Genomic DNA, 8,451 nt, shown 5'->3' on the forward strand with positions numbered 1-8,451 from the left:
CTCTAGGGTCCCTCTAGGGAATTTCTCCCTCCTCCCAGCCAGCCAGGACCCCCAGGGGACAATTCATCCCTTCCCCACACCCAAGGAAGGGCCATAGGCCCTCAAAGATGCAGCGCCCAGCTTCTCTTCCCCCTTAGCAGCCTATCCCCTCCCCAAAGGCTGGACCCCCACCTCCCCTAACCCCAGAAAAAGAGACAAACACTAATGCCCCAGGTGATGTCAGTCCTTTAATGGCCCAGTCACAGCTCCAGCCCTACACCCCGCAGGGCCCCACACAGCCCATCTACAATCACACCCACTGCTGCTCGCCCTGTCTGGAGGCAGCGCAGCAGGTCCTGTCCCCTTGGAAAGGCAGCAGAGRAGATGGGCGCAGTCGTCTCCATGCTGCCTCCAGGCTCCCACCCTCCATCCTGGGAGCAAGGGACATTTCCACAGGAGATACAAGCCCCCGCYGGAGTTGCCCCCCTCAGTCCAGCCCGTTGAATGCCGAGCACCTGGCAGGAGTTACGGCAGAACGGACAGATAAGAAAATACTTCTGATATTTCTCAGAAACAGCTTTTAGAAACCAGTTTTTACAGCTCCCTCTAGAAAAAAAAAAACAAAAAAAAAAACAAAAAAACAAACACTTTGGGCATAGGCCACAGCCCAGTTCTTCCACTAGTAAAAACGCTTATTCCGCTCCTGGCGTTTCTGGAAGACCACAGCTCCCACCACAGCACACACAATGATGCCCAGCAGCGCACAGAGCAGGAGCAGGAACACCTTCCATCCAGTCAGAGGCCCACTTCGGAAATTTCCTGTTGGGTCATCCACGTTATCTGCATGAACGARGAAAGTTAAATTGGCCAAACGTCGAGTTCTCCAGCATCGCACCCAGGGAGTCACAGCTCCAATGCCTCTGGCATTGCTCCGCCTCACGCTGGCGGAGCAGCTCCTGGGAAAGCCAATGCTGCAACACTGCTACATTGAGAAGGAATAAGGATATCACAGTGCCCAAAATGATGGATCAAAGTTTTCTCTKCAAGACACATTCTCTTCCACTGCAAGGGCAGCAATTACTGGTTGCCCGTGTGTGACACTGGCAGCCCTACGATCAAATGGAGCTTCCAACAGGCCTTAGAAGAATGCAGACCTGATACCTGAAAACTCYGCATTAGGATTCTGAAGCTTGGAGACTCACCTTTGGGTGACTTAAGGAGGCTGACACTAGGCTCAATCTTGGTCCAGTCAATGTTCTCATCTTCTGGAGGGTGATCCACCATGAGCTGGAATAGCTTCATCGAGATAATGTCATGATTGTCTAGGAAACAACCATCAGCACTAGAGACTGTCAGAGGTCTCGAGAGATGTCCATGCCCTCAGAGGACCCCTAGATYCTCTGCCAGGTCCAGGTCTCCTTCCCCTCTAGCCACCCTCATACCCCAGGTATCAAACTGTAGTTTGAGATGTTCCTCCACTTTCAGTTGCCTCCATTCCCAGACCATGGGTCCCACGGTCAACATGGTTTGAAGAGTCCAGTGGAAAATTCAGGGAAAACAGGCAATCTACTGCATCCATAGTGTTACATTCCAGGCATCAAATGGTATGTATTCCTGTGAGCAAAGCCCACTCACCAGACAAATCTCCAGTGCCAGCAGAAGCCCCAAAGAAGTAGCCAGTAGGCAGCCGGACCCCTGCAATGTCAATGCAGTTCTTCCATTCGTTCTTGTCTTCCACATCTGTCATCACCTATAAGATGCACAATAGGAACATCACATCAAAAAAAGCATACTGCCATCCTGCCCAGCCCACAGCTCCTCTGGAGCTAGAGGTGCAGGAAAAGCAGGCAGCCAAGCCTGGCCAGCTGTTCCCAAGTCACCTACTGACAGGGCAACACTCACCCTCAGAACTGCCCTGCATAACGTATACAAGATACCTGCAGAAAACACAGGGCTCCCTCCACAACTCACCGTAAGCCGACCTCTGGAGTAGCGAATTGCCAGAAACGTGTCATGGTTCTGGTTCCGAAGGTCGGCGGTACATCCTGCCAACTCYGTCCAGCGCCCATCCTTACTATGATCATAAGTCAGGGAGCCGTTATTCACCATTGCAGAGATGTACGGGAAGACACGCTGCAGACAAGAAAACATGAGTGCTTTCAGCCTGCAGGAGCCTTCAGGCTGTGGCCCAAGAAGAGTTGCCGTCTCCCTGCCTGGCCAGAAACCTCAGTAAGACCAGAAGCTCAGCAAGGCAACCCCACAGCAAGAGTCACAGCTTTGCTTACGCAGTCCAGTTCAAAGGGCAGAACAAATAAATTAAGGCTCCTTTTCTATGTGAAGCTGCTTCTAAACTGAGTGAGAAACTCTTTCTGTCTGAAGCAYGGCTACGTAGCAGAAATAATCCCCATTTGGGGATGAAACTTTGCTGACTTTTATCTGGATGACCTGAACCAAGATCTTCTTAAGTATCCCGTGGTTCTCTGTGCTTGACCAAAGCACCCTCAGAAAACAAAAAACCTAACAGTCATCTTCTGAGACCTGGGTCAAACACAATCCTCCCCTAGAATTCATCCCCAACCAAACTCTGTGGTTTGGATCCTCTTATTAACAGAACAGTCATTTGTGATCTTCTGTATCCAGCCCCCTTATGGTCCAGGACATTACACAATATTGTATGACCATGGCATTAAGACCYCACCCCAAAAATATCTTGCAGAATAGGCTCAAGACCAGAAAGGAAAGCTAAAAAACAAAGCACAGCGATCTATGMAATCTCACATTAGCAGCATAACCATCGTTTAAGTTATGCCATCACTGGGTTGCAAGAGGCCAACTGGAGGCAAGAATTAACCTCTCGTCGAGTACTGAGACAAGAGGGCAATGAGGCAATTTCCCAGGCGTCTCAGGGCTTAAGASAAGTATTGTGTTTTTGGTGCAATAGACTTCATTAACGGTTAGTCTTCTGAYTGCACTATAACTAGATCCACACGTACCGGGCCGAACAGAAATAAAAGACCATCAGCACCAACACCTCCTAATGGAACTGAACTGCATTTCTGCCAAGGGGAATTCTGGAGCAAAAAGCCAGCACAGGAGTTTCTCTTTTAGCGACAGATAGGTTGAAAACAGAGAATAGGGCCAGGAACAATCTGGACTGATTAGCCAAAGTACACATAAGTTCAGGAAACAAGGCTTGCACTGAATAAACTACCAGGTGGATTTCTCTAACTTTACTTAGTAGGTGGTGCATAGTTAACATTGGCTCTGCACCAGCTCTCTAAACCAGCAGAAATAAGGTCTTGGAAATGCATCTGAATAGTCAACAACACCAGATGGAGCAAGCACCTTACCTTCATTAAYGCACATAAATCCTCTTTCCTTTATCAGCTCCCATAAAGGGAGGCACAGCCTCATATAAGGAGAGAGACTTCCTCGGTCCAAGCATCAAGAACTCAGAGCGCAAAGCCACAAGGAAGCAGCTTCCACAGCATGGAACAAACTGCCTCAGCTACTCACCTCTGTTGCTTCATCRTTGGGATACGTATCCAGGAAAATAGCCAATCCATGAAAGTTATCCTTGCTGCCAAAGACAGGCCCTGGAACAGGGCAGAACATAGTAAATGGAAAGTTCTCAGAAAAAAATCATGCAAACATACTCCTGCCATCTCTCAGAGAGCCCAAAATTAAGTGAGCAGAAGAATAATGCAATCCTTCACTCATGAACTGAAGCATTACTTTGCGAGATCTCAGCGCACTGACATCTCTTCCAACAATACAGCCCCGCCTCACCTCAGGGCGGGCTCTGTTCAGRCAGCAGCTGCACGAGAACCCAGGATACAACACTTGATGAACTGCTGCAAGCAGGTTTCACACAGCCACACTCTCCACAAAACTCACCAGGGAAAACACCAGATACCAGACACTAACAAAATTTCTATTAAAAACAGCTGCACAAATCATTCACTGCAAGGTAAGTCACCRTGCTCAGCTGCTACCAGGGCAAGAGGCACAGGGTACTCAAGGGTGTGAATCCTGATCTGACAAAAGTATATGSAAGGGAAACCAACATGAGTTCTAGAGAGAAATTTTTCAGGACAGTGGCAGCTCCTAAAGCTGTTCAAGGGCACRTGTTAGCWCTGATGAGGCCGTGGCTCAGCGTGRCCTGTCAGTGCAGCAACCCTCTCCCATCCCCTCCCTGCYGCTGTGCACTGCACCTGGCATCAGGCGCTCTCGTGTGTACCACAGGGCGAGACCATCCCCATGGAGGTTCTTCTTGCCAGCTCCGTGAATCCTGAAGTGGACATGAAGCTCCCAGTCCTTGAGGAAGCAGGGCTGTGGCGAGAGGTGGCAGGGCAGCGTCAGAGTTGGCCATCTCCCCCAGGGCCTACGCCGGAGCTGGGCCGCCCCGCGCCCCGGCGGTCTCCCCTCCAGGCCCGCCCTGGGCTCTCACCACGCGGTTCCAGATGGAGCCGTCCCTGCTCCGCTCGTCGGGAGTGAGGCGGACGTACTGGCTGGTCACCATGGTGCTGCCCTGGAAGTCCCACAGCGGCATGGCGGCGGAGCCCGCGCCTGCAGCGGGCACAGAGAGCGCGGCTCAGCGAGCGGCGGCCCGGGGCGCCCGGCCCGCCCGCCCGGCCCGGCGCTCACCTTGGTACGGCTTCATCAGCGAGTGCTCCCGCTTGAGGTGCTCGCTGTTGCCATCCGTGAGCTCGGCAGGCGCCAGGCGCGGCCCGGCCACCACCAACAGCAGCGGCAGAGCCGCCACCAGCAGCCGACCCGCACCTGCCGCCATCCTCCGCTTCCGTCTTCCGGCGCGCTGCGCCTCGCCGCTTCCGCCGCGGGGCCCCAGCCCGGAAACGGCAGCCGGCGCCGCCAATGAGCGGCGCTCTCATCAGCACCTTCCCGCCTCCCGCGGAGATACGTCACCCCTCGCCGCCAATGACAGAAGGGCCCGTGACCAACGAGAAAAGGATTCCCGCCACCAGTTGGGCGGGCAGGCGGGAGAAGCGGGGGGCGGGGAGCAGCAGAGCAGCTCCCGGCGTGCATTGCGCGGACGCGGCGGCGCGCGGCATGCCGGGAGCTGTAGTCTCACGGGGGCAAGGGCGCGCGGGAGCGTGCGCGGATCGTGCCTCCCCCCCCCCCCGGCACGTGACCCGCTCGCGCGGCGCAGACGCGCGGCGCCGGCAGCCCGTCGCCATGGCAACGCCACATAACATGGCGGGCGGCGGCGGCCCCGGCCCCCGGGGCGGCAGCGGGGGAGGCAAAGGGCAGAGCTGCCCCGGCAGCGCCGCAGGCAGCACGGAGGCAGCACGGAGGTCGCAGTCAGCTTTATTGGAGCGCCGCCCGCCCGCCGGCGCGGCAGCAGCTCCGCAGGGCCCCACCTACGTCCAGCCGCCCAGACACTCAGCCTTGGCTGGCCCGTTGGCTGTAGAATTGCGTCTTCCAGCTCTCGAGATGAGGATTTTTTGCCTGGGAAACAGAAGCCGCAGCTGGGATGCGCTTAGGGCAGTGCTGTAGGAAGGTAATCTTGCAGGCTGCTGTCTCTCAGTGGCTGCTGTCTCAGCAGCATGGCTGGGACTGGGGCTGTCACAGGGGAATGAAAACCCTCCACCAGTGACTGTCCAGCCAGATCCTCTCCTCTTCTTTGTGCATATCCCAGATCTTGTGCACATGCAGTAGTTTCTCTGACGAGTGCAGGATACTGAACCAAGACCTTCTTGAGCCAGGTACTGTGGTGGGGGCAACAACACTTACACCCTACAGGAAAAGAAGGGAACAGATATGATTTAGTGCATGGCATGTGTGAGGGTGCAGTGGTGCCGTGCCTGGTGTATGGTATTTACAACATGGGCAGCGTGTGCACAGCAGCAGCATTTGCAGTGTCTGTGCAGTGTGTGGCAGCAGTGTTGATGGACAAGTCTTGACTGGATTTTCATTTTGGAGATGTGCAAGCCCTTGACAGGTGTGCAATGGGGCACATGCTTCCCTTCACAGCAGTGGTACTGCAGGAGGATTAGAGGGATATAAGGAGTCTGAGCAGCTGAAAAACTGGAGGCAGGGAGAGGAGGGAAGCTGACTGATCAATGAAAAACTGGGTGGGAAAACCCTTCCAAGCATGTAGTTTGGGGATCAAGGCCCAGACAAGCCTTCAGGGGGAGCATAGGGGCAAGAGCTTGACCATGGCTAAGGAATGTGCAGTTTGGTCCAGTCCTGCACTTATCAGCTGTCATTTCTTCCGATTCATGATCTGGCTGGAAATCCAGTTCATTCCATCCTGGAAGGAAGAGAGACAGATGAGAGTGTAGCCCCAAGAGTATCCCATGCCCTTAGCTTCTTTCTCACCTCTGCAGAGCCCACAGGCCCTTGCCTTTCTACCTGCACTCCTTCCCCAGACAGGGCTGAGCAGGACTGGATTTGCCATTCCCGGTCCCGGTAGGTGTGGAGGCTCAGCCCTTCTGCGATTTCGGCTGCAGGTGCTGCAGTCACAAGGTCCTGCTTGTTGGCAAACACCAGAAGYGGGACTCCCATGAGAGATTCCTCCTCAGTGAGCTCTGCCAGCTCCTGTCAAGAGAGAACCATCTCCCAGGAGTGCTGCCCACTGCTGCCCCAGGAAGCCCTCCTCTGTGGAGCTGCCCGAGCTGCTTGCCATTGCCCTAGCTGGCCTGGGCTGCCTGCAGTGGGATGGAACAGCTCACTCCAGCAGAGTGCCTCATTGCCCCAGCTGGTACTGATAACACGCCCAAGGAAGCTGTGAGGTATGCCAGGTATCCCAAGGGAGAGATATGTGCCCCTGAAACTACATYTGCCTTGAAGAGAACCTGGGAGCTGCATTCAGTATTGCCAAAAGGTAAAACACTCCCAGCCCCAAGACCGTCTTGGACTTAGTGCCCGTAGGAAGCCCTGCTTGTCAGCCCCATGTTGTCTGGCATACCCAAACCTCTGTTCCAGGCAGCATCTGATGTTGGTACAGCCTAGACTGGTACTCAGAGACTCACCTTCCCCTGCTTGGTTTCATTTCTAGGTTATGTAACTCTGAATTCACTGCTTGAGCTTCAAAGAGTAAATCTTTGCTTTATCATATTGTTAACCTGATGCTAGAGACATGGGAGAACAGGAGTAAGGCCAGTAAACAAGGRGTCGCTCTCACATGCCCTCACTGGGGAGAGGGAGGGTTGGAGGTTGTCCGTCAGTTGCCCCCCTGTCTGGTACCCCTGGGGTATCACATCCAGCTTGGCTAAAATTGAGGGAGCAGRCCAGGCACAGAACAAGGGCCTTGCAGTGGGGCAGATCTGCATGCCAATCCCCTGTAATGCTGAGTAGAGACCCTCACCACAAGCCCTTCCTGTATAGCACTAGGGGCAGCTCACCCAGRCAGGAGGGACCCCATAGCAGCACTGCTCCATGGTAATGTACAGCCCCCCCCCTTCAGTCCTTAGAGAGCAGTAGCACCCCAGTCTGGAGCCCAGGGTTCTGCAGCCACCCCCAGCCCAGCCCCAGGGCTCTGCTGCTCTGGGTCTGGCCCCTCATACCTGCCCCGTCTCCTCGAAGCGCTTCTGGTCTGCACTGTCAATGACATAAATCTGCCACRGGGACAAATGGGACAGTGAGCAGCGAGCTGCACAGCTCCTGCACCTTCTGCACAGCTCTGCAGGGCTACAGGGCCCCCAGCGCAGAGCGCGCAGCTCTCCTGTGCGTGGGACTGCCTGCAGCTGCCCCGCTCACCAGCAGGTCGGTGTTGCCCAGATACTTCCTCCAGTACGGACGGATGGAGCGCTGCCCCCCAATGTCCCAGACATTCAGCTTGAAGCCGTGTGAGTGGACRCTCTTTATATTGAACCCCTGCATAGGGAAGCAAACCCGAGCATCACACAAGGGGAAGGCGGCACCTGCCACCCACCCGCCGTCCGCCGTGTATTGCCCAGAGCAGCACCTACCTGGGTGGGTGTGATGGTGCTGACCTCCTCGGACGCCAGGCATTTCAGCAGCGTGGTCTTTCCAGCATTGTCCAGCCCCAGCAGGACAATACGGAGCTCCTGCTCCGGGGAGCTTTTCAGCTTCTGGATGACAGAGAGCAGCCCCTGGGGGCGAGGGATGCTGGGAGAGCCGTGTGGGGTGCCGGGGTGCTGCAGAGTGCCCTGGTTTCAGAAGGGAGAGCTGAGCATCCTGTTGGCCGTGGGTATCCTGTGTGTGCTGAGCCAGCTCCAGGAGGTGRATCCCAAAGTGTCCAAGCTTAGGATGGCCCCATGGTGGTTCTGTCCAGCCTCAATCCCCATCCCCTTGGTGTGCTGACCCTGCCCCRGGAGCCCTGCCAGCTCTCTTGGGCAGACTGGAGGGACAAGCCCAGGGTGATACCCTGGTCCTGCACTACCAACCTGCCTGGCAGTGGCATGGTGCAGCCAGGAGCTGGTGTCTGGGCACCAACTCCAGAGCAGGTGGGATCTGGATCTTGCTTACCTTCTGCACCTCACCCAT

The 8,451-nt window shown here is 55.3% G+C and overlaps 2 protein-coding genes across 2 annotated transcripts; both read right to left on the minus strand.

Moving 5' to 3' along the window:
* Positions 1 to 208: 208 nt before the first annotated feature.
* LMAN2 (lectin, mannose binding 2) lies at positions 209 to 4,812 on the minus strand. The gene is made up of 8 exons (XM_085298107.1): positions 4,627 to 4,812; positions 4,430 to 4,548; positions 4,194 to 4,311; positions 3,496 to 3,575; positions 1,951 to 2,112; positions 1,615 to 1,729; positions 1,182 to 1,301; positions 209 to 819 (listed from the first exon to the last, which is right to left on the minus strand). The coding sequence occupies exons 1-8, from the start codon at positions 4,769 to 4,771 to the stop codon at positions 659 to 661; spliced, it is 1,020 nt and encodes a 339-aa protein (XP_085154233.1). The 5' UTR covers positions 4,772 to 4,812; the 3' UTR covers positions 209 to 658.
* A 1,181-nt stretch (positions 4,813 to 5,993) lies between these two features.
* Positions 5,994 to 8,451, minus strand: LOC146599741 (ADP-ribosylation factor-like protein 3). The gene is made up of 6 exons (XM_085298024.1): positions 8,434 to 8,451; positions 7,914 to 8,057; positions 7,702 to 7,818; positions 7,509 to 7,559; positions 6,355 to 6,540; positions 5,994 to 6,253 (listed from the first exon to the last, which is right to left on the minus strand). Exons 1-6 carry the CDS (start codon positions 8,449 to 8,451, stop codon positions 6,206 to 6,208), a joined length of 564 nt encoding a protein of 187 aa, XP_085154150.1. The 3' UTR covers positions 5,994 to 6,205.

The sequence above is a fragment of the Rhea americana genome, unplaced genomic scaffold, assembly GCF_003343005.1.
Source record: "Rhea americana isolate MKP2758 unplaced genomic scaffold, rheAme1 scaffold_135, whole genome shotgun sequence".
NCBI classification, from domain to species: domain Eukaryota; kingdom Metazoa; phylum Chordata; class Aves; order Rheiformes; family Rheidae; genus Rhea; species Rhea americana.